Genomic DNA, 26,264 nt, shown 5'->3' with positions numbered 1-26,264 from the left:
TAACCACCCAATGAATAGATACAAGAAATCTCATGACTCTGTCCTAATTTTTTTTTTTTTCAATCAGAATCAGAACCAGGAAAGATTAGCAGAGGCCCCTGATCTGATTGTGGACACAGCATTGTATGAAGAGGAATGAGATTCTTCTGTATGCTGCACGTTCAGAGTGCTGAAACTGCAGTTGAACTTTTTGGAAGTGTTTGCTATTTGCAAAGCGTTCCATATTTTTTTCCCCAAACTGACAGTTCCTCAGCTGCCAGCTCATTTTTTGTTGGCTTTGTTGTGTTTTTATTAATGGTTCTTCCTCGTTTTTTTTCCCCCTCAAGTACCTGTTCATGCAATCCAATCAAATATAAGCAATTGAACTCCACAAAGAAAAGCATCTTACTAACCTGTCCTGCAAACAATCCACATACACCGACAATGCAGAGGATGTTGAAAACTGCTGAACCGACAATGGTCCCTACTCCAACATCTCCGTGAGTGATAAATACACCTGCAGAGGAAAAAATGTTACTACCTCCACCACTTCATTTTAGGCCACAGATAATTAGTCAAAACACGTACTACTTAGGAATAACAAATCATTTGAGAGTTCTACTGAAATATATTTCATAATAAACACTCATTTCTCTGTGGAATATTTTGTGCTTTTAGTCTAGCTAGCAGCTTCACATTTTTGGATGAACATGTCTATATGTACGTATTGTATATGTACATGTATTTTTATTAAAATTAAATCATTGCCTTACCCAGTTAGTTCTACACTAAGTCCCGCATTTCACACTTCAGATGTTATTGGTGTAGTAATCCATTCAAATGAGTGAAAAATATCTCCACTCACATCAGAAGCATGAAATTCCTCTCACACAGTATAATAAAGCATAGAAACCTCTCTCTTGGGCATTCAATATTTAGCAGCTTTTTGGAATGTCTCATAGTAGTAAGAGATTCTTACCTCAAAAAACTGTGAGTGTTCTTGGGTGCAGTAATGTATGTCTTCTAACTCCAACAGGCAAACAAGATTCAAACTTAACTTATTCTAGTACCAAATTTCACATTTCCTTTAGTTCTAAACTCACATATGCCTCAAATACTTATCTGTAATAAAATTCTATCAGAATGGCAAAAATATAAGGGCTGGAAGAGATCTGTATGTATTATCCAGTTTAATCATCAACACTGAGACAGGACCAAAGACAACTTCTTACTTCTTGAATGTACTACAGAGCTGTGTCTTGTACTTCAAATGTTTCACTAAAGGGAGTCTTAAAGACTTACTTTTTTTTTTGAGATTACCTTTAAGATAAAAATTTCTAAACCTCCTACCATTGTGTGTGTGTGTGTGTGTGTGTGTGTGTGTGTGTGTCAATGCATCTGTTCTATTTTGTCTGCAACTTCTTTGAAACTCATAAAATCATTGGATATAATACTCCAAATGCTGTCTAATGGAACTGAACAAGGCAGGATACTTTATAAAGCTGATGCTTTATAAACGGGTCTAATATACAATCACCTGTTACTTGCAACATCCCATCATCAACTATTATTTGACTCCTGCTTCTCTTGCAATACATCAATGTCCTTTCAGATCTACAGCCCTCCGAGCAGTTACTATACCCTTTGGGTATATATTCATTATTTTTATGTTTCTCATTTTCTGCCATTAAACTTCATCCTGATTATTTCAAATTGGTCAAGATCCTTCTTTATCTGCAGCCTTCCATCTGGTGTCCATTTTTTCACTCAAGTTATTTATAAAAATAAGACTGAAATTTATAGGATGTCTTCAGCTGCATCTCCAGCTTTAAACCTAGCTTTTAGTTAATTAATATTTGAAATCTGCTTTCTAATAATTTGGGCATGACTTTACAGTACATTCCTTTAGACTGCATTTCCCTAAAGCCTGTATGACTGCTAGTCATGATAGTAGCAGAAAGTATATTAAAGCTTTACTAAAAACAGATGAATCATATTTGCTGCATTCTTCCTTCCCTACTAGCATAATCCTGTCTTAAATGGTTCTGCTTTTGTCGCTGAGACCTTCTTTCTATATAAATAATCCCTAATAGTATAGAGATTACTTGAAAAAATTCAGTAAGTAATGTACGCAGAACATTATGTCTTTCTGACTTTAGCAGATCTATATTAATTTGCTCTTCTTCCATGTTTCTTGTTCTCCAACTTCCTTGCTAAAATTAATTTCTTTTATTTATGAGAAAAGAAGCAAAAGACACATCAAATACTTCTAATTCTTTCTCAAGGGACGGATACAATACAACTCTTCTTTTACTTTCACTACTCAGAATCAGCCATTCCTCTCTGTGTTTTGAGAGGAGATTCACAGTTTTGTGAGATATTTTGAGTAGTTAATTATACCATGAACGCCAGATTAGCTGACAGCTGCAATTGCTGTCTATAGTTTGACAGAAGAATAGTAGCATTTCTGGATGCCTCTGCTTGACCTGCTGCTGATTTTTTTAAGAACTCTCATGAAAGCCAGTGTGTGGGTTCCATACCTATAACAGATGCAAACAGCTCTGGCGTGGAGCTCCCTGCAGCCATGAATGTGGCTCCAGCAACATCTTCACTCAAATGCAGTCTCTGGAAGAGAAGTATTGGATATACTCGTCGGTTTGCAGTGCGCAGTTATACAGCTGTAACAATAGAAGCCCTACATTTTTTGGCCACCGAGCTATTAAAGAACAAACAGCCCCCCTGATACAGAGCTATACACTGCCAAACGTATAGTTGGCAAATACACTTTGGGCAAATAAAATGCTTTTAAATGCTAAGTCGGTGGTCACATAATACTGCCTACTTCTAAATAACTGATCAGATTATAGTGGCTTTGATGTTAGAGAGAAGCATCTCTTGCACACTCAAAAAGATTGTAAACTCCAATGGCTTTCAAGAATTCACTTTTGGAATTCTAAACACAATCATGCAAGAATTAAGGTCAATTCTTGGAGTCTCTAAAATGTAAATCTGGTAACAGAAAAATATAACCTCTGTGAATGCAACTTACTAACAACATTTGTATTTCTATCTTCACTCACAACAAAATTAGTCCAATTAGATAAAGACAGGCCTGTGCATGGCAGTTAGATCTATTTTTATGACAGTGTCTCTTAAGTGCTAATAGGATATAGGTGCCTTAGGTGCCTTAGACTTCTAAGACCAATAGAGACGTTTAGCTTCAAAAGTGGGCTGCGACAGTTTAATACTGTCTGAGAATATTCTCCTTGAACTATAAGGACAGCTTTTTTTGAGACCATCCAGACTAATCGTTAGTACCTCATTTCTCTTAAAGGACAGAAAAGTGAATAATGACAGGAAGGACCAGTACAGAAATAACGTATTTCTCAGGCAATACACAACATTTTATGCTGATAAAAATGGCATGCTACAAAACATGACAAAACAGAGACACATTTTCTTATTTTATCATGTGATCTATCACTAGTCATACTGCTGAAGGAGCTCAAATATAGGTACACGATTTGAATTCTTCTTAGCTGTCTCAATATTCAGAAGAACATGAGACAAAAGACAAAGATTTTAAGAAAGAACAATGAATTAATTGGTACAACCCAACTGGTACAATTTAAAGCAGGTGTGTATGAAGTATGCTGAAGATAGAAGACCTGAAAAGGGAAAGAATAGATTCCTATTTAATACTTTGTTCATCTTGGTTGCCTCCCTAATTCTTCCACCTGTCCCTCTACTGATAAGTAAAAGTACATAGCTCTACATAACATTAATAGGAATTGCATATCTGTCTACATATCCATAGGAAAATTGACATGCTTTTATACTAATTACATGCATTTTTCAGAAAATGGTCACTTCCTTAAAAACATTGAACATGAGTTTTTCCAATTTTGCCATCAAAAAGGAAGAAAAATCTGGTTTTGTATTTTGTGTGCACTTCGCAATAGTCCACTGAACACTTAACCAATACAGGATGTTCTTGCCATGTATAGGTTCTAATCCCTCCTGATGATCACTCTTAATTAGAATTCTGCAGGTAATTTTTCAACATCTTCACAGCAATTACGTAAAGGAATTTGCTATTTTTATTTAATATAAAAACATGTATTCTCATTCCATATCAAATCACGATAGATACTTTTCATTTACATTCTCCCTTTTCTACACTCGATCCTAGGCACCTGCTCCATGTTGATACAGTGGTGGATGCTTAACAAAAATTGTACAGCCAACGTATTAATTTGAAAATGCACAATTTTTTTTTCTTCACAAATGAATCTTAAAAGTAGAGTACAGTAACAAACCCAAATCATCCATATTTCATATCCACCCTACCTACATGCTTCAGACACTCAAGAGTGGATTTTGCCAATTGACCTCCTGAAATTTTTCATTTTTGCTCCTTGAACGACCCCATGGGGACTAATGGGCTAAGTTTACAGCTTAGATTTTTGATGGAATGCCTTAATACTCTGAAAAGGACTGCAGCCAAAAAATTAACAGGAAGGAACTCCAAACAATGAGGGCACAAAATGTTCACTGCAGTGTGTAAATACGTTTTCAAAAGAGGGATAAAGTTCTTTAACATACCTCACAAATTTTCTCTAAGGATGGAACAAAGAAGTCATCACATACTATAGCCAAAGCATAGAACATATACAGAGCCTGTAAGAAAGTAAATTCAAGAAATACTTCAGATGTTTCCTCTGCACAAAAAGAGGAAAAAAGTAATGCTACATTAATTCAGACAGATAAGAATACATAACTTCATTTTCTATCCCATTTTAAACAAAAACACCTCTGCTGATCAATGCATGGCATAAAAGTAGATTCTTATACCTAAGGTTAGGACAGTAATGGTTGCCAAACCCTAGAATCTGAAAAGCATGACAGTCTGAATGAAAAGGGTGTAAAGAAAAATTTCATAGACAGGAAAATAACAGGCAGGACTTTACCAAGTTATGTGGTCCTCATTTATATTTTCAATTGATAACTGGATCAAGTAATTGAAAAGAAAGCAACACCATGCAGATTAGCAACATAAAATAATCATACCTAGAAATAAGTGGACCCTGAGCATGGCTCATTGCAACACACCTCTCAGTAATGATTCTGATTTCATGCATACTTACAATGCTCCCACTATATTATGTAACCTTATGTTTCCTGAAAGTAGGCCTAATCCTGCTGTTCTCCATCAAAAACGTCTTCTTTGTTACATTATTTTTCCTGAGCTGAGAATGGAAAACTGAAGCCTGTAGGTCTTATTTGTTTTGCTTTTTCTACAATAAAATATAAATCTCAATGTGTTTTTTTAATATATATTTCATCAGATTTGCATTTTTTTTTTATTACAGTTGCATCTTTTGCATACAGGAACAATAGAAAAGAAAGAGATTCAAGAATCTTCCACATCATAGATTATGTCATCAACAAAGGAACCCCAAGCCCTGTTTACAATGCCTCTGTGCTTCATGAAGCCAGGATTTTATCAGCAAGAGGATGAATATATAGGCACTGTAAATTCAGACCTGTATAATATTCTTAAATAAATACTACTTTTTGAGCATTTGTACCCACACAGGGATATCTAAAATACAAAATCAAAGTATTAGAAATAGGTCGATAAATACAGAGGGCTGTTTGTTAAGGGTTAATGATCAAAAACTAACATGATCAATATCTTACAAAAGAAATAAAAGAAAAATTAAGCACGGTAGAGGAAAACTTACAGCAATGATGTGAAGGAGAACCCCTCCTTGCTGCCGTTCTTTATTTGTGAATATATCGTCAGGAAATTCATGAATGGCTGAAACAGAAGTATACATATTTTATGTATTTTACAGGACCTACAAACAGAATAGTGAAGAATAAGGATACACCTGTAGAAAAATATGACCAAACATGAGTGTATCTTCCCACTTAGTACATTGCAACCTGCCAAATCAGAATCTCTTTTCTGCTTCGTAGAAAAAAACAGAGAACTGAAACTATTATAGGTGTCACTATTTACCATCATACTAGTCACTTAAACCAACCTCCAGTGTACCAAACATGATACATTATTAATGTCCTATTTTCAGAATTAACTCTCCTGAATGGTCTCTAAATATACTTGCAAAATGGTCAGCACAGGCACTAAAAACACCATTCTGAAATAACAGTCTTGGCTTTAAGTGTGGCTTGCTCTGAAATATTATGCAATGCCTGTAACAATCCATCAAGTTCTTAACTGCAAATTTTTATATAACTCTGCAAATCAAACAACAAACTGTTCACAAAGAATAAAGTTATTCCAAGAATTTTCCCATGAAGACTACTATCACTATCTAGCAAAGAGATGAAACAGAAACAATAGGTGGAAAATAGGAATGTATGAAGTCATGAGTTCTGGGATTAATTCTGTGTGGCACTGAGGTTGTGTACAGTTCAAGTGAAGAATTTATGTTAAACACAGAGGCAAGAGGGTGAAAAATGGACTGAGTTACCAGCCATTCATGAATCACCAAACACACTTGAAATTCTTAGCTGTAGTGAGAGGACACACTAATTTCAGACTAGAATTACTTTTCAATTCTGAAGTGTTTGAGTTTTTACAAATACAAAAACAGTCCATTTGTAGTCCGTATATTCACATGCTTCACGTGTTTAGCTTCATAAAGACTTGAACCCTGTTTGTGCAAAGGTCGATATTTCATAGCTTGTTTTTTCACTTGGTGTCCATTACAACAAACACGTCATCTTGGAATGAATATTTTGGCAACAGGTTGTTTTTAAAACCTTATATACACTAATCTTACCTTCCTTCCAAAACTCCAATTTACCATTTTGTGAAATCTCCCTAAATTCTTCAACCCACTATTTAAAAATCACTACAGTTTGCTTAATGGTACTAACAATCTGTAAAACACTTACAAGTTCAACAATGATGACTTACTGCAATTCCTTTACTGATTTCAGTAGGCCTTTCATTAAGACCTGCTCTCACTAAGACCTGTTGTATTCTGACAGGAACCAGAATTAGCAGTTCATATGTTGAACAGAGCTTTTCCAAAATAAAGATGCTTCTTTTCTTTTAAATCTTAGAAAAGAAAAATCGTTCAAATTTATTGTAAATTTTCTTTAGATATTTCTGATACTCCTAATCATAGGTAAATGTTATATTTCTGGTCCTCCTTCAGTAATCACAAGGAAAAATGAAAGTAACATGGATATAAACTAATTCACCAGTACAACTGCATAATAATACTCATTCAATAATTGAATAAGCAGAATGCCATTCAAGAGTATGCAGAGTACCTCTGCACCTAAAGATCATCAGCACACCAGTATTTTTCAGGATTTGTTTCAAGAAAGTGGGTCCAGGTTGCTACATAACTCCACATCACAGCCTGTGAGCTGCACTGCGAGGAGATGGTGGCCTTACAGAACAGAATGGCTGTATAAATGCAAGTCATACCATGAGTAAAAGACATTTGCCTATCAATCCAAACAAACTCAAGTACATGTAAAATAAAAAAACGGGTCACTTTCCTTTCTGTACAGTTTTTCACTGCTTACCTGCGAACAAGGAAAATGACAGCAGAAATATAACATTAAGTGGGAGAAAACTGGTTGCACTGTAGTCTTGAGATATTGTATTTATAGCAAACATCAGAAAAACCCACAAGCTGCTGGTCAAGATGCAGCAATCTGCAGTGACTCTACCTACAGATGAGTATTTTAAGATACTGGAAACCTTATATAAATTTAACAGTCAAGCAGGCTTCCTGTAGTAATGTATTACTATTGTATATAATATACATTTATATATATATATATATAAATATATATATATATGTATGTATGTAAACACTAAGTATATACTGTACTGTTATTAGTTGTATGCAATTTAGTTAAATTCAGTAATATCATTCCCTCCATGTGGCAATTAGGAGGAATATCCTTTTGGAACCAACGCTGGAAAGTCAAAAATATAAGAACTTGTCAGCCTCACTCGCTGCCAAAAGCAAAATTTCTCAGAGGAGTTATTTGCTACCATATGAAATACAAAATGGGAAAAATTAATCAGTACCCAAAGCATATGTTTTTAAATAAAAATCCAGCCATTAAAAATTAATTAAAATAATTAATAACTAAAAAAGCATTAAGGAGCCCTCTTCTCCAGGAGAAAAAAGTGCTACAGCTTCTGACATGCTCCTACACAATATGATCCCTCCTGCAATACTGGCTAAAATACCATGACCAACATGGGAGCATACAAACCATGTATTTGAACAACTACATTCTTTATTACACTCTCCATTTGTCCTTCATCTCCTCCATTCAAAACAGGGCTGCAGGAGTGCAAGTACTCCAGCAGTGGCCCAGGACAGCAGAGATAAGAGCCCTGGCCTGAGACTCCAGCAGTGCTGAAGCAGAACTACAATATGGGGTGCATCCTTCCATATAATGGGAAGGTTTGTAAAGGTTTGTACCCACCATGACAAGTAGCTGTGCAAGAAACACCATTTCCCCTACTGCCACCCAGAGGGAATATTCCCTGTTGCACGATTTGGCAAAACTAATGTGTCATCAGGGGAGCTATTACCCAGCTGGCAATTGCCTTCCCTTCACTGTAGAATATTTCACAGTATAACACTAACAGTGACTGAACCAGTATAAACCAAAATCTCAAGAAACATTAATAAAAAAACAGTAATGGTATCTTTCCAATGCAATTTCACTTATGCAAAGTTGATACTAAATAGGAAATAAAAAGACCAGAAGACGTCAAAGAAAAGAAGAGGGAAATGAGCCAAGGCTTCCGATGCCAAGGAAAAGCAAACAGCTTCATTGCAAACCAACACGGTTCATATGCAGAGTAAGATGAGGTTGTATTTCTAATAACTACTTGAACTAAACACCTCCTCTCGTCAGAGAAGTACTTTCATATGAATAAGCACAAAGAGCTTTTCTGTAACGTAACACTTCTCTCTAAATAGAACTCACATCATGCAATTCTTCCAATACATAGATACTACAAAATCTTTAGTAGTCAGGGAAGTTAAACAAGTTTCTGGACTCTGCTAAATAAGATTTCATCCTTAATGAAATGGCTACCTGCCAGTGATATCCAAGGTAGTCTGCAGCTTTTTAGCATATTTGCTTTTTTCATGGTTTTACTATCCAGATAATTGTAAATTTGGAATAATAATCATCTATAAAGTCTGTATTTTTCCTTATTTACTCACTGTACTGTGTTTTCAAGATTTTAAACACAGATCTGTTTTTCTTATCCACTGCTCTGGTAATCCAGTTGATCACGAAAAGACTGTCTGGACTCAGATTCCTCAGGCCTGGGTATCTTCATCACTTAAGCAAAGGGCAGTGGTATTCTCTCATTTGTACAAGCTAACAAAGGGGGTATATATCATTACTGTGTTTCTGCTCTGCCCACAGCCTACAATATGGTGAGTTCAGGCAGGAGAGCACCGCTCTACCTCAGCAGAGATATTTTCTCACGTATGGGAGACGTGGCGATCTGGCAGCCTGAGTGGGAGCTACATCTCCTTAGTTTTCACTGAAAAGAGACAGAACAGATGGGAAGAGGAGCTGAAAGCAGTACATCTAACAGGGCTAACCTTTGCCAAAAAAGGAGAAGAACATACACCAATCATCTTTAAATCAACTAGAAATACAGAAATATTTATCCTGCTGGTACTGCTGCAAAACCATGACTCCTGCAGCTCAACTTACCAAGCACAGGGGGAAGGGAGGGCACAAGAAGGCCAAGTCTATACTGAAATTGTGATTGTTCTGCAGCTTGCTCCCTCTCCCCAAAAATGACATGAGCAGGGACACAAGGAAAGCTTCTCTAACCACGAATTTGAGGTAGTGACACTGCCACCTTTTACTCCAAATGTTGAAAATATTAAAAACATCTTGATTGTGATATGACAGGAAGGATGACTCACCTTTGATAGAAAGCTCTGACTGAGCTGCCTGTGGCTAAGGAGCTAACACAAGTATGCAAAGAGCATGCCCCACAACAGCACATCACAGAACCGCAGAGCTTAAGATGTCTGCGTGGCTCTGAACGCAGATCTGATCTGCAGCAGACAGGGGTAACCCAGGCATGCCAGTGACACCGGCCCGTGCTTAGGCTGTTACCAGATTACTTCTGGGTTCCAGCAGAGCATTGTTCCCATATGCCCTGTCCATATCGTGTGAGGCAGTCTGCCAATGAAGTTAAATTTCAAAATCTCCTAAGCCTGACAGAACATCTCAACAACCACGTGGATCTGTGGTTTTATAACCCACCTCGACACGTGATGTCTTCACCTTATCAGCTCTTGATTTACTCACACAGGCAACAAACATGCTGACCCTTAATACCTGCTAAACGTTCAAGCATGTTACACCTCTTTACCTTCTCCTCATAGGAAGAAAGGAGCTGTAGCTTTTTGAAAATACATTATCAACTGGTTCCCTCTGCCTTTGCAATGAAGGTGATCAGGCAAATAACACACAAATTTTTTCTTTGTGAAAGCTCTTCGGGAATATTTCCTGCTAATTTATACCAGTTCACATTGAATGGAATTTTGTGCAATTCTGAGTTCAAGAAATGTTTGGACAATGCTCTCAAAAACATTTGATTTTGGGTGGTCCCATGTGGAGTAGGTCTCAGTGATCCTTGTGCAGTTCCTCCAACTTGGGATTGGATTTCTGAAATGCCTGTATCTTGTTCCCCCTCTGCCCTGGGTGCACATGTCAGAATATATTACATATACAAGCTGTGATATCTACTCCTGGCTTTCAGTGGGTGCCCACCATTGGACTCACCCAGGGCACACATATAAGGAGAGTAAGGACAGGCAAAAGGCAGAATTAAATACTTCCACGTTATCTCCCTCCGTAAGCAAACTCATAAGCCAGATTGAATATTTCAATTTAGTGCCATTTGTTTAAGCACTGCAAGCAGCTTTAGTCAACTCTGCACTTAGTGTGTTTATATTTACGTGCAATTTCCTTTTTACATTGCAGAGCCTCATCTTCCTCAGGCTTGGTGTTACATTCAACTATGTGTATTTGTGTCTCAGTTATGGAACACCAACTTTCACTGTGTGCAGAAATAAGCTTCTTTGGATGCCTCTCATGAAAATGCATACATCCTTACTAGGCATCAGCAGTAAAATGTCAACAGTCTGAGCACCAAAAGTTGAAATTGCAAGTCTCCTTGGTACTGTAGCTTGCACTAATTCATAATTCCACACCAACATAAACCACTTGAAGATTTTAGTGAAAGCCTGGAAATCACCACTCTTACCATCCCCACACAGTGCAGAGGACCCATGTCAGCTGAGTTGCTCTAAATCCAAAGGGTAAGTATGCCTTAGAATTACTGTTGCTTTCAAAATATCTGTGGGTTTTAGCCCACACTGTTCTTCAAAATCAACATACTCGGACGATTTTTACTGAAAGCAGGTCATCATCCTGAATCAATGGAAGCAACTCTTCCCATATTCTCTTTTGCACTATCAAGATGTCAAGAGTCATCCACTAGTTCCATTTCACATATTAGCTCAGATGATAGAGCAGTCACAGTCTCAGAAATGACTGTGGTGAGCTCACAATAGCCCAATAAGCATGTCAGTCCTGATGAATGTCATAATCCACTCATCTGATCTTTTTTTTGTAACAACATACTTTCAGTTTTCTGACAGCAACTGTGCAATTTAGAAAGGAGCAGGGTCACTTTTGTTCGTAGAAATGTACTGACTTCTTTTACTTAAGCGTTTTGCTGTTAACAGTTGAAACCTGAAGATCATAATATCATGCTGAAATTAGTGCACGTATATACAAAATATCATCCACTAGTCTTCCTTTTTAACAAGGCACTTCCTTTTCCCAAACAAGGCACAGTAAATTTTAATAGTTATGAGAAAATCATGTGTGCCACAGTACACTAAAACCACATTTTTACAGAATTATAGGCAGTTTAAATTCATTAAAAATATCACACAGAAATTAGACTTAAAAATAATCCTTTCCAACTGCACATGCTGACATGCCATTAGCTCTGAAGTGTCAGTGGAGAAAAACAGCACACTCAGCAAATCCTTTCATACATGAAAACTGTTAAATTTAAAACCTTACAATGCCAAAATAAAAAAAGCAAACACACACACAAAATGCATAAAAAACCAACAAAAAAACAACCCACCACCACAATTCAGTGATAATCCTGGGTGCCATCCGGAAAAAATAAGACTTAGTAAGCTTTAAGCTCCCATTCCTATTAGACAGCTGTTTCTAGTTCTCTGTAGCAGGATGGCATGTGGATTTTCCCTCAAATACTCAGCTCAGATTCTGTAGGATAATAATCCAGGCACCAGTATCAAAGCAAACCCAGAATAGACAATTCAAAGAAATGCTCTCATGTGCTTGAAAAATTTTGCAGGAAATTCCTTTAAAGATAACTCTTCAGTAAACTGTTTTCACAGGTTGTACTGCTGCTGAGCAAAGTACAACAAAAGTACATGAAATACCACCCAACTTTTTTAGAGCCATTTGTGCATACTCAGTGTAATGCTGTGTGAAGCCAAAGATCAAACTTTCTATTTCCAGGCAAAGTACCATATGGCAGGAGGCACAATAAGAATCCTCCCCTGTAGTCCTCACCTTACAAGCAGTAGAAATCATGAGCAAATTTTATCTCTGCGGTATAGTAATTCAATTTGCATTGCTCAACTAAAAGAAGGCTGCCAAATGCGATTATCTGTGTGATGATAAGTAGCAGCTCATGAAGCAAATAACTGACTCAACTTTAAACTATTCAATCCATTTAATATATGTATTGTAAGAGGATGGTGCATAGATGAAATATCCTTCAAAGCTCTCCCTCCGTCAGTGTGAAAACTATGAAAATTTCTACACAGGATTGGATTAGCTACAATCAAAAGTATCATTAATACCTTATTAAACCCTGGACTTGTATTTAATTTATTTTCTCTTTTATTAAAAAAGTGAATCATTTGTACTCATTAAGGCAATGTCAAAGGATCAAACCAAAATACATTAACAATAATCTGCCAACAAAAAGAAAATCACAGAGGAGTCAGCGATGACACATGGGAGCAGGGATGACACGTGGATGCACAAGTACAGTAACATGGTGATGCACTGGCACATCAGAGTGCATCAATACATGCATATTAGGCTCTGTGCTAATGCTTTTAATGTCCATAAGCTTTGGTATCATCCTTTTTTTTTTTCTCCTAGCTTCCAGCAACATGCTCTTTAGAAGCTACTTTTAAAGAGTTAGACAACATTTGCCTCATAATTAGTTTTCATTTCTTTCTGGGAACAGTTAGTTATCTCACATTATTTTCTCTTATGGGTAGCATTACCCTGTTGCCTTCATGTAGCTGCATCTCATCCCTATTCCTGCAAAGAAACAGGTCCACAGGAGACAGATAGAACATTCCTGAACACATCTGCTATGATCTGTGATTTCAGTGCAGCTATCAAATTGTGATGTCCACTCAAATTAATTAATAATGAGGACAAGAATTTTCAAATCAGTACTGACAAGAGGTGAAATTACCTATACCCAGTTTTGGTGTATTCTCACAACTCCTTAGAATTGAGTTCTGTGTAGTGTAATGCTTCAACATGACTGAATTCTACAGCTTAGTTGTGCCTATGTGAAATAAGCAGTTGGTCTCAGGAACCAATCACAGAATTTCTCAAGTCAGTGAATGTTAACTGTGATTACAGTACTGGTTTTACAGAGCACGCAGGTATTCTTCAAAACCTCTCCCAAGGACACCAAACAGTTACCATTCACCTCTTTCCCATCCCCTTTATTGTACAAGCCACGACACTAATGCCAATTGCAGCTTTTTTCTCTTTTTCACTTACTGTCTCATGCTGCCTCAGCTATGTCAATAGTGCATTGTTCAGTCAAAGATGCCAATGCAGTTCAAACAGTAGCAGGGTCCAGCACTGGTGCTGTTTCATTGGCTGAGTCAGTTTTCAGCTTGGGGGGAATAATTTGGTTAATCATTCAGGACTGAATAATCATTGTAGTATAATGTAGAAAGGCTTAAATGGTACTAACTAGCGTTTGTTCTGTTAATTAACTACAAATTTCTGCCACTATTAAAAACTAATGTTTTCTACACAGTATTTTCCTCTGGTTTTTTTTTTTCTTTTCATTTTGAGCATCATACATTCTAGCCCCCCTCTCCTTTCTCATGCATCTTTCCCCTCATTTTTTGTTTCTTAAAAGTTGATGGGCTTTATGGCCAACAGATTCTCAGATTCTTTCTTCATCTGAGATGAAAGCCACCTGCCTATGCGGGGTTTTGGACTCCACTTACTGCATCCTTTTTAAATCCAGATAAAAAGTGACTTTCCTAGCAAGATCCTTGTCTTATTTAGGGTGGGGGAAAAAAAGAAGTTTTTGGAAAAGAGATACCAATTGAATTAACTGTCTATGCCATGATTCACATATGAAAGGGCAGCTACAAAAGGTGCGGCAATTTTTTTTACAGGCAAACTTGCAGCTGGAAACAAGGAGGAGGATCAAACATCACTTGAGTTCTAGTGAAACCTACTTTGCTCACCTGTGTGCAACAGTCAGAAGTCTGCTATCAAGGAGAGCCTGTGATGTCTGCAATGTCAATGACATCTACAAGGGGACTTCAATAAACATCTATTGGTAAGTTGAATAACCAAAGAAAATATAGTCTGGCTTCAATAACAAATGGCTCTGAAAGCCAACTAGGCAAGCTATGGTACTTACCAAAAACATTATCAAGGGTGTAACAATTTAAAGATAAATCAGCAACCCTGGTTGAAATGAAGCTACATTTGGCGCAAAAGAATGAAGATTTTACAAAAGATGGACTGTAACTCTCTGGTTTTGCTACCGAATATAAACTAGAGCTGTTTTTATATATTGTTGCACTATGCTTTAATAAGAAGTTTAGCAGTCAGAGCAGACCAACTTCTGCCCTGTTCCTCAAACAACTCTTTGAGCAGGCATGCAAGGAACAAGCAACGAAGAAATAGTCCTTGACAGATTTTTCTATATAGCATAATTTCATAGCTGGAAGAACCTCATTTTTGTGCTGCTTTAATGTGCAAATAAGAAAATCAGTTAATTGGATATGGAACAAAGTTGAAGTCTCCTTTCCCTTTTAACATCTGATGAGCTCCATTTGGATGTCACCCTTTTTAACCCTAAGATGTATTATTATTACATTGATGCCACATAACAATGGGGTCAAAGCTGCCCTTCAAAGTTAAGAGCTTGCTAACAGAGATAGATTTAATACGAAGATGACTATATTTATGAATGTATATAGATGGAAATAAATTTTCCTTAGAAAATACCATTGATTCTGAACATTTCTGCTTGCAAATTCATTATAAAAGTATTTCTCTATACAATCAAGCTCTACTTCCCTGCTTTCTTCAGTGAATGAAATAACGTGCTGCTAGCTTCTTATACTTGCTGAAGAGAGACCTCAAATAACACTATATATTATGTTATACATCTAAGATATGAGAATTCCTGTCTGGTACGCCAATAGAAGTGACAACCACACTGAAAATAAAAATGACAGGCAAAATTCATCTCGGTCAAGGTCAGTTCACAAATAAAATTTGACCTGCTGATAGCTAAAAAAGTTGCAGGTTACTTGACAAGTGAACAGATTACATATAGAAAACACTGAAAAGGAAGAAATTAGCAGCCCCAAGAGGTCTTTTCAGAGCTTCCTTTCAGAACAGAAATGCACTTTAAATGAAATCGTGCTTTTGTGCCTTCAGCACAGTTAATGAACAATAACAGGTTTTTGAATCCCCCTTACTTCAGCAAAAGCTGCAGTATGGCTTATTTAAAAGTAGCTGTATTGGCACACACCATTCTTTCTCCCTACATGCATGGAAAAGGAAATCAAATACAATGTTTAATATATGAATGTTTTTACTCTTTTTTTGATAGCCAATCCAACTTGGAATTTTAACCATCCAGGAAAACTGTGCTAATCTCCCAGCCGAAATGGCACAAAAGCTATAGATGATGTCCTCTATCAAGTGAAGATTGAGTTCAATAAACTGTTTTTTTTTTGTAGAAAAAATATATTTTTTATGGATATGGAAGGAAAATGATAAGAAGGCAGTGGTAAAAAGTACTGCTCAAACATTTAGTTTACCTTCTTGCAAATTCAGAATTGTTTCCAACCGTGCATTTACATGTGCTTTCTCTCTTTGAGAAGGAACAATAAAAATGCACAGTACTAAGTCAGAGAAAATCCCTCTGAGCTGATCTCTCTTCAGCCAGAATTCTCAAAAATGCACAGCAGCAGCAAGCCAAGATTTTCAAGCAGCTGTTGATGCCCCAAGCTGAGATTAGCTAATTAATTCTTTGAATTTTGCTAAATTGTTTTTAAAAAATCCAAAATAGCCACAGTGTTAGAAAACTCAGGGTTTAGAGAGAAGTCAGACTTTGGAGTATTTAGTATTTTTTTTTCCATGTATGTTCAATGCTTTGAAAGTCTAATTTTTATATGAACAAATGAAAGTACAATTTTTCCTTGTGAGCCATGCTTATGTGCTGCATATGATGATCAATATTATCATTATATAATAATTATTATTATTATATTATTATAATGATAATTATTATGATAATAATTATTATCATTATATTATTATATCATAATATAATGATATGATTGTGGAAAAAGGCCCAAATCCAAAAATGTGCAAAAAAAAATTAAAAAAAAAAAATGCCACAAATGTTTCACCTTCAAGCAAACATCACAAATTTGCAGAGTTTGCACATAAAATGTACCTGACTTGCAAAACATTAAGAACTGGTCCCAGTACAAAAAAGACAAGGGAGCTGTTGGAGAGGGTCCAGAGGAGGGCCACGAAGATGATCAGGGGATGGGAGCACCTCCCCCAAGAGGACAGGCTCAAGAGCCTGGAGAAAAGAAGGCTATGGAGTCACTTCATTGCAGCCTTTCAGTGCCTAAATCAGGACAGGAATCAACTCTTTGAAAGGGTTGATAACTGCAGGACAAGGGGAAATGGTTTTAAGTTGAGCAAGGGAAGATTTAGGTTGGATGTCAGGGGAAAGTTCTTTACAGAGAGAGTGGTGAGGTGCTGGAACAGGCTGCCCAGAGAGGTTGTGGATGCCCCGTCCCTGGAGGTGTTCAAGGCCAGACTGGATGGGCCCCGGGCAGCCTGGTCTAGTATTAAATGGGGAGGTTGGTGACCCTTCATGTGGGAGTTGGAGCTTCATGATCCTTGAGGTCCCTTCCAACCCTGGCCGTTCTGTGATTCTGTGGTATAATTTTCTTGCTTAATGATGGATTATGCCTTTTACAGTCCTTAACTTGAGCATGGTAGTGATTTGATTCAAGCTGGCAACCTGTCAGGAAGCACTAGTTACAGCATACATTAGCACATCTTCTCAGCCACTAACACAATCGCTCCATAGTCATTCAGTCATTGCGTGAAGCCCTTGAGATGTTTTTCCAGAGCAGTTGCTTGCATCTATGTTAAACTAATCTGAGGCAGATTGTTCAGGTTAACTCAGTAGTAAAGACACAAGCTGAACGATTTTCCCAACTGTGTGGTTTAGTTAATACCAGCGTAGGGAATGATACACACAAGATTGATTTCCAGCAGTTGTTTTATCCACTAGACAAATCTCTTCCTGTTCTTACTGTGAAAGCGTACATTTTGGTTTAATACAAGAGTGGCAGATGACCAAGTAATAACTTGTTTCCTTCAGTTAATTTTTTTCCCCTAAGTTTTAACAGTTCAGTAAATAAAATGATCATATGGATTTTTTGTTCCGTTAACATGAGGATTTTAACATATCTGAACTTGGCAGACATAACAAATTCCATTTAAACTCATTTCAGTTCAAACTCTTATCTACTGAATTCTCATTCCTTAACCACATTTTTGCTGAGGGGCTAATATTGAAAGCAAGTATTCCCCCAAAACTTAATGGAGCTTTACCGATTTACATCAATTCAAGATTCCAGTCCACAATTTTTTCCTTAATTAGAAAGGTTCAAAGGCATAAACAATGCAAACACTCAAAATGCATAATACGTAACTCTCAGTTTAGAACTAGATAAAGTAATCCTGAATTTAGAAAAAACATGGGGAAGGTACACTTCAGCAAAGACAGAAGCAATTTTTTTTTTTTTTTATGGGGGAAGGCATAAATAACAAGGCATAAATCAGCAACCTGGATTCCATACAGGCCAGGAGTTCTGTGACTCTGCAAATTCATCAGCCCAAACCCATATCATCAGTTATAGAAGTTAGTACATAATACCAGACCCACTTTAAAGAGACTCTTGTATTTGGAGTGAGGCACTGATTTAAGTACTCAGATGAAACACGTGTGATGATCTTATCTTAAAAAGGACAAAAAAAAATATCTTTGAAGATTATTTAACTTGAAGACAACTCAAGCTATTACTAAACAGCAAAAAACCACTCTAGTAGTGAACTACAGAACCATTTTCACTGAAGAATCACAAAGAACTATCAGTGGTAGCCAAATAAAACCATACATACAGGATAATATATGTTAACAATAGAGCCACTGTATGTTATGGATGGCACTGGTGACCTTTTCTAGTGGATTCATGCAAGGAAGGTTAACAGAAATCCAGTTTGTGTGGCTATTATGAAAACAGCATAGACAAAATAAAGCAGAGATAAGCACACAGGCTCAGCTTAGTGCAAGTGCTATTGTGACACCTATGTTAGACTAGGTTCTTTATTCTGGTTTGTAATCTTGGCATTGTGGTCACTATGCTCCACATAGCTGTATGGTGAACTAGAAATAACCTTCCAGTAGACATACTCTGAATTACTAAGGTAGTCTCTTAAAATGTTATGCCAAAAGAGCAGGCACACCTAGAATTCCTGTAGAAAGCAGTCTGAATACAAATCCTTAAGGAATCAATGATAATGTCCAAGTGCTAGAGAATTCCAGTCATATCGGGTACCATACACTGACAATATCCCAAGATAAGCCCTAGCTTCAGATGAGGCAAATCACAGTTAAAATTGAGCTTGGAATGGTGGAAACTTAAGGAAAGGATAGATTCTGACACATACAGTAATGACTGTAGATCCTGATGGCTATCAGCAACGCCTAGTAATGACAAAGGGGGCTGCAGCCAAAGAATGATGATGTAAACCATCCACAGGGCTTCTCTGTCACTACATCAAGTGGGAGGAAATTTGTTTGAAAACCGAAGGCTGGAGCTGCTTCCGATGAAAGGATGGCACTGCTGTGCCAGCAGGCTGCGGAGGTGGTGGTGGCAGCTGGAAGAAGCTGGGCAGGGGATGGTAATTATCTACAATTAACATTTAAGGAAGGAACAGCGTACTCACGAATAACTGACACAATCACGAGATAAGCTGAATATTTTCCTGCCAATAATTGCAGTCACATAAAACATCAGAACATTCACCTCTATGAAAAAGCAATATTGAAAGTTATCTGGATGTGGGACATCTGTGAAAAAATATACACGCACACTTTTCAAAGTCATGCTTCCCACTAAACAACTTTCACAACAGGATCTAGGCAAACAAAAACTGTATGTTCTTTTAAATAAAAAATTCCACCCATCTTCCCAGTAAATCGAATGAGGAACCGGAAATAGAATTCACCTGCAAATACAACCACCTTCATCAAGGAACAGATTATCACAGGAAGGAACTGTTTGGAGATAATTTGACAAAATTTGACAAAGGCATTTTTTATGTATTTGGTTTAAACAACAACTGCACTTCTAGGAAGCCTGTAAGTGCTACCATGCTGACATCTCAGAGACATTAGGATGAGATCACAGGCCTGTGTGTGTTAAAAGTAAAGTAGCCTAAATTTGTAAGCACTTACTTATAATTCAAATCAAATTAGGTACAGCTGTGAATCAGTGTACACAAAAGTCATCCTATCATTATGGTAGGCCCTGCCAGGAGAAGCTGAAGGAGAAGGTTACTCTCATAGCATTCTTAAAATTAATTACTACATATATGGTATTTGTATGCATATAATAATACAACTAAATATAAGAGCTGATGTTATAAAATAAACAAAAAATCATTAATAACACTACATTAGGAAGAATCAGTTTCAATTAAAAAACAGCATGTAATAGGGAAGAAATCAGATTTTTTATGAAGACAAAAAAAGCTAATAGAGGACTGAAATGAGTACAGAACATACAGAAAGAAGTACAGAAAATAAGGAGTGTGAAATTGCACAAAACATTCACAGTAGGGAATAACTACTGTGAGGCAAAATGATGCACTATTTTGACTAAACATACAGGGATGTGATAATGAGGCATGAGGACATCCAGGAAGAAATGTCTGAAGGTTTAAGATCTGAGAAGGGAAAAATGTGTCAATAACAGGCATGGGTTTGGAAATTACCATCAGACAAGTTATGACTGAACTTATCAGAGCAGAGCTGAAGATGTTATAAAGAAGAGAAGGCAACAGAAGGAAGAAACATGCATTATGCCATAAGGAAAATAAAAAGGCCGCCATGGACACAATATGAGCAAAGTGAAAGAAATCCCCATAGAGCCTAACACCAAGGAAGACAAGACCAAGGAAAAAATAGAGGTAGAGACTGTAGTACGAGAGGAAGTGTCTAGACAGATCACAGATTGTCCCAGTGACCTGTCTAAAGAGTTAGATGTAAACAAATGGCAGTTAGCTCACATAATTCATTAGATGTAATCCACAGATGTTCAGAATGTTTTAACCAAAATGGTCCAAATATAATTCCCAAAGAATCCACAAATATAAGTATCACATAAGGATATGTCTTTCAGTCAAGAACAACTTGCAGTTAAGGTGTAGTGCAGGTGATCTGCAAGACTTCAATAATTTGCAACACAGACTTCCAAAGGTCAGTAAAATAAACCCAGGGATATTTACTTAATCCCGATAATTTTCACAGTAGCTTTCCTCTTAAAAAAAAAAGCATAAAAATCTCTGCACATTTTAGCCCAATTCAACATCTTTTTTCTTTAGATTTAAGAATCTTTTCTCTGCCAAAATCTAACTTACTTTTTGGCTGACATTTTAACAGCATAATTAATAAACTATAACAGTTAACTACTATTCTATTTTCAACTCTGGCAATACTCCGATATGTGACCTTGAATAAACCACTTCAGATCATCTGCTTCCCCCCCTCACTATTCTGTCTCTTCTGATGATTGGGTGACTGAGATACAAAGAAATTTTACAATTAAAGATTCATTAAGTAATAGTATCTACATAAAGCAGCAAGCTCAACTTTTTTTATTTATTTATGATGATGTAGTCAGAAAGACAAAAAACTACTTTCCTTGTTACCAGACAAAAACACCAGTAAGAACAAAGAATATAATTTCAAGACATCTGAGATGTAGGAGGTCTGAATCATTTAGATATTTGTTAGTTGCACTTGATATTACTTCAATCTGTAAAAGCTTAGATAACAATATCAAACAGACATGAGTTAGCTGTGTTTTTCTCCTTCTATGTGTCTATATTTACACTTATGTGTGCAAATTATATTTGTAATTCTGCTGGAAATATTTCAGACTTCTGTGATAATAAACAAAATGGTCTCCAAATTTGGCCCATTTCTTAAGTAGAAATTCCACAATGAAATTAAATACACCGCAATGTGAATACATGCAGAATAGCCATTGTGCCCTTGGAGGAAATATTGGACAAGGCTTCATTTCATATTTTGAAGTGTTGAACCCCATAAACTCTGACACTGTATTTGATGCAGTTAGCATCTGCCTTTCCACTTTTCCAGCGAAAAGAACTGAACTGCTGCAGTAAAAACAATATTGCTTGTTACTCTGGTGGAGTTGAAGCAACCTCTGACTACACTGAATAATGGAGCTGAATGACTGGAAGTGTCCTCTTCTACTTTGACTTCCCTGAATTGCGTACTCACAGGTAAGATATGTGAGGTCAGGTGCAAAACACCTATGTTACCACATACAAGTAAACCCCTACTCACTCAATCCACTAATACATTTTCCTCTACCACTCAACCACACAAAGTGTGCTCCTCTCCTGAAAAGGAGAAAATAGAAAAAGAAGAATTTGATCAACTGAGATCACACTGAATTCAAAGTAAAACTGCATGCCTGCATTAGCTTTTACTGCAAGCAATATACTGAGTTACTGAAGACATTAGAAGGCGGTGCTGTACTAAACAGCTATAATTAAGAATGACTGTATCAAAATAAGAGGAACTTCAACTACTACTGTTAAAGTTCTAACTATTAGAAATCTTGCAATTAGGCTTACAAAGAAACAGCCCACAAATCCAGCTATAATACTGCTTCAAATAAATGTTCATTAGGGGTAGTGTGGCGAGTATTTAGATAGGAAGTTCTGAAACATGGTTCTGCTGTATAAGCGTTTGTTCCAGCTTAGTCCCAGCAGAATGAATCCAAATAACCCCCCAGACTTTCTTCCAGCCCTACGTTTCTCTGTCTGGAGGTGTGGAAGTTCTACCTGGCAATTTATTCAAGTGTAGGTCCCCCAAACCAAGCCTGAGCATCAAGATCATATATGCTTACTTTTGAGTAATTAACCAACCTAATCATTTTCTGCCCCTTCTCCATCTCTCAGCTTCACATTTAATTCCTGCTAACCATGTGTTCCACTTCTTGCAACAAATGTGCTCTTTTAAGTTCCCCTTTTACCCCGCAGCCTACCTGTCTGAGGTACACTACTTGCAGGACCTTCCAGAGTCTGATTTTTACATTTTATTTCCAGCCCTAATCTAGGGATGTACCTTAAAGCATGGTTAAACACGCTCTCTCAAACAGGGATTAACATAAACACACAGGATACTAAGGCAAGGTCTTGGGCAGCACTTCTCACAATAAATAAGTTTCTAAGTATCCCTTTTGTAATCTCAGAAATTTGCAGATCCTCAGAGATAAGGAAAATACAAAAGTGAACAATGTTCCAGGTTCCTTTCAATTACTGAACTAGAACAAATTTTAAATTGGTTAAAAAGCATAACTGGAACAAAAAAATACTTTGCTGGGTTTTGATTTGAGGGTTTTTGTTTTAAGGGACTTTTGGCCACAGCAAAGCCAAATAACATTTTTCTACATATTCTTCCCAGCCTTTTCAATATACAGTTCTCCCCTGTATTACATTGTGGCTCTAAATAATAAGTAATTCCTCCTCCTCTTTCTATTCACATCTTTTAAAAGGTCACAAAACCAGTTATTTTAAGGCAACTCTGGTTACAACAGGAACTGAGATGAACAGCTTCAACTCCGTACAATAAAAGCAATTTAAAAAGCAATTGAAAAAGCAGCCAGAAGTATCGGTCTTGCTCTAACAAAAGGGCAGTGCAAGAGAGAATACTTAGTAGTAAAAGAATGAAAATCCATCAAGACTCTACTTTGAATGTTTTCAAGCTAAATACCCAACTTAAACATTTCTAACATGCCAATTACCCTAGATTCCAACTGCAAATGTTATATAAAACAGAAGAATTGTCTCTAGCTGAAGAGCGGCCACAGTGAGCGCCTAAGAGATCAGCTTCTAGCTGTATGTTAAAAATCAGAGACTTCAAAAATTTAGTTTGATCCATTTCTTCCACACACACATATATTAAAAAAAAAATAAAAAAAATAAAAAAAATTTAAAAAATTGGCGAAAGGAAAAATGAACTATACAAATCATGAGAAGAAAGTGATAAAGAATAGAGAAAAGACATAAAAATGAAATAAATAGAGTCTTGAAAAACTTTGCTTGTCACAGAGGATGTGATTAATATTACCAGGCTGTATCTGATGCACTCCTTTCTAAGATCTCTGTGTTTTCTATCTGATGCAAGGCCAAAGGTAGAGCTGCTGGTACATTCTCTAACATTATCTCTAGAAGATGAGAGTAACAGTAATAGAAATAATATCTATTAATTGCTGATAAATGTCAAATTTAAAACATGTATTCAAACCAAATATACTGTATGAAAAATGAGGTAGCCAAACTGCATGTTAACAAAGCCATTCTTTTACAAATCTAAGCTTAACTGTGCTCCAAGAATCATTTCTAATATATGACCTAGGCTCCAGATGAGTCCATTAATGCTTCTACTATTTCCTCTTGAGAGAATCCTGAATAAAAAATGAAGCACTAATATGCTGTTTATCCTCCCAAGAAAGCAATAGCTCGCTAGGAATAAGAATTGCTTATGCGTAACAGCACCATCTGGTGTGGCTTGCCATTGATATAAGTTACAAATGGACAAAACCTACTAGCTCACCTAATTTACCTGTCAACCAGTGCAGAATTCATCACTACAACATACCTTCAGTGCTTTTCATTTTATAGTGATTTAAAACTGTTTGAAGACATAATTCATACCAATCAGATTTCTGAACAAGATTTGATGCAGAAGTGACCCATAAAATTTGAGTTATGAGATGGATACCCATGACTTCCTAGGACATAATCACTGTCAAGCAAATAAACATGCTGCTATCTTCCCAGACATTTACTTTTATTATATATTTGAAGCAGAAAACTTGAAAATCTCCATGTGAAAACATAAGGTGGACTAGCAAAGATCAAGATACAACATAGCATGACTCCTAAATTCCCAAGTGAAGCCTTTATCAGTAGATGAAACTGATTCAGCTTACAATACACACAGCACACTTTTTTTTTTTTTTTTTTTTTTTTTTTTTTGCTCCTAGCTGCTACATGCTTAGCTGGTTGACAAAGTAGAAGAGAGAAATCCATTCATTTCATGATCTGTCAATCTATTCAGCCCCAGCAAAGCATGTCTGAAACACTGTAAAATGTCCATGTACCTAGTTCACAGGCATCCTACATATTGCTTTATTAAGTATTCTATTTCCCTTTCACTTCCTTTCCTAAAGGAGAAAAGTTATTGTATGGCACATATCATCCAAAAAGCAAAAGGACATATTTATCTCTTGCCTTGTCATGAATGAAGAATAGAATCACAGAATCATATCCTGAGTTATAGGGGACCCACAAGGATCATTGCATCCAACTCCTGACTCTCCATAGGACTTCCCAAAAATCAAACGACATTTCTGACAGCAGTGTCCAAACATTTCCCAAACTCAACAACTACACAAAATCCAACCGAATGTGGAACTGGTGTAGATGAGCAGAAAATCTGCCCCAGAAGTTTTCACTCCACCAGGCTAGACTCTTGTCCTGACAGATATACACAAAAAACCCACATTGGTGAATTCAGCTATATCAGTTCTTTTTAACACTGCTCATGCTTATTTTTTGTCCCATGCTATTGGAAAGGTGTTTCACCTCTGGCTAGGTAGAGAACAAACTAGCATCTGTTTAGTCACAGAAAAGTGCTGAAATTTAGAACACAGAATTTTTATTTAATCCTGCCAGATCCTGGTGTGTATACATTCAAGAGCAAATCCATGGTAATCCTCTGCCCCCTATTCTACAAACAGAAGATCGTTCTTGAAAACCAATCAGAGGACAATTTTCATGAAAAAGCTGGTGCACCTCACCATACACTGATTTATTTACACATGTGTGCAAAAGAAAAGGTGAAACTAATACTAAAGACCGGATGCAGTTCCTTTCCAAAACACCCAATAGTAATATTATTTGCATTCTTGCTAAGTCATTGTCACAAGCTTGGATAAAGGCCAAGCAACTTGCAGGTGGGCTTTTATTTACAATCACAGCTTGCTAAATTTCTAATTGCCACTAAAATTCTGCCAGACACTTCTGGCAATTTTAAATAAGCATTGTGGTTTTTTTTTGTTTTTTTTAATTGCAATGGCATTACAAAAAAGAATCTGTAAAGCCACATTACCTTCATAAGACTGCATGCAAAATGCCTGTGCACACAAACCACCTTTTGTCCAGTAAGATAACTCCCTCAAAACAGACTATTAATGTTGTCATTCAAGCTGAAACAGCCTAAAGGAAGCAGTAAATTTCCTTTCTTCTGAGTTTAATTTTGAAGAGCTATTACCCAAAAGGCACCACCTGCCAGGTTCTTCTGAAATACAGAGGAGTATGTTTCAGTGGAAAAAAAAGCATGACCATTAGTCACAAACATACACAATGCTCAACTGGTAACTGAAAATTCATTTTGCTGTTTCATTATTCCCTTCATTCTTCATTTTATGCACTGATACGTCATTAAAGTTTCCCTTAGGGCCAGT

At 36.7% G+C, this 26,264-nt stretch overlaps 1 protein-coding gene across 2 annotated transcripts in view; it reads right to left on the bottom strand.

Moving 5' to 3' along the window:
* Positions 1-26,264, bottom strand: part of SLC24A4 (solute carrier family 24 member 4) — an 85,001-nt gene that overhangs the window by 32,780 nt on the left and 25,957 nt on the right. For both annotated transcript variants that reach the window (XM_048948123.1, XM_048948124.1), the window contains exons 3-6: positions 5,727-5,803; positions 4,585-4,659; positions 2,520-2,604; positions 393-496 (exon numbers count right to left, since the gene is read on the bottom strand). In XM_048948123.1, coding sequence (XP_048804080.1) covers positions 393-496; positions 2,520-2,604; positions 4,585-4,659; positions 5,727-5,803 — 341 coding nt within the window. The remainder of the gene's footprint in view (positions 1-392; positions 497-2,519; positions 2,605-4,584; positions 4,660-5,726; positions 5,804-26,264) is intronic.

The sequence above is a fragment of the Lagopus muta genome, chromosome 6 (assembly GCF_023343835.1).
Source record: "Lagopus muta isolate bLagMut1 chromosome 6, bLagMut1 primary, whole genome shotgun sequence".
Lineage (NCBI taxonomy): Eukaryota > Metazoa > Chordata > Aves > Galliformes > Phasianidae > Lagopus > Lagopus muta.
The sequence above is the reverse complement of the archived record's forward strand: the minus strand, read 5'-3'. Positions and strand labels throughout refer to the sequence as shown.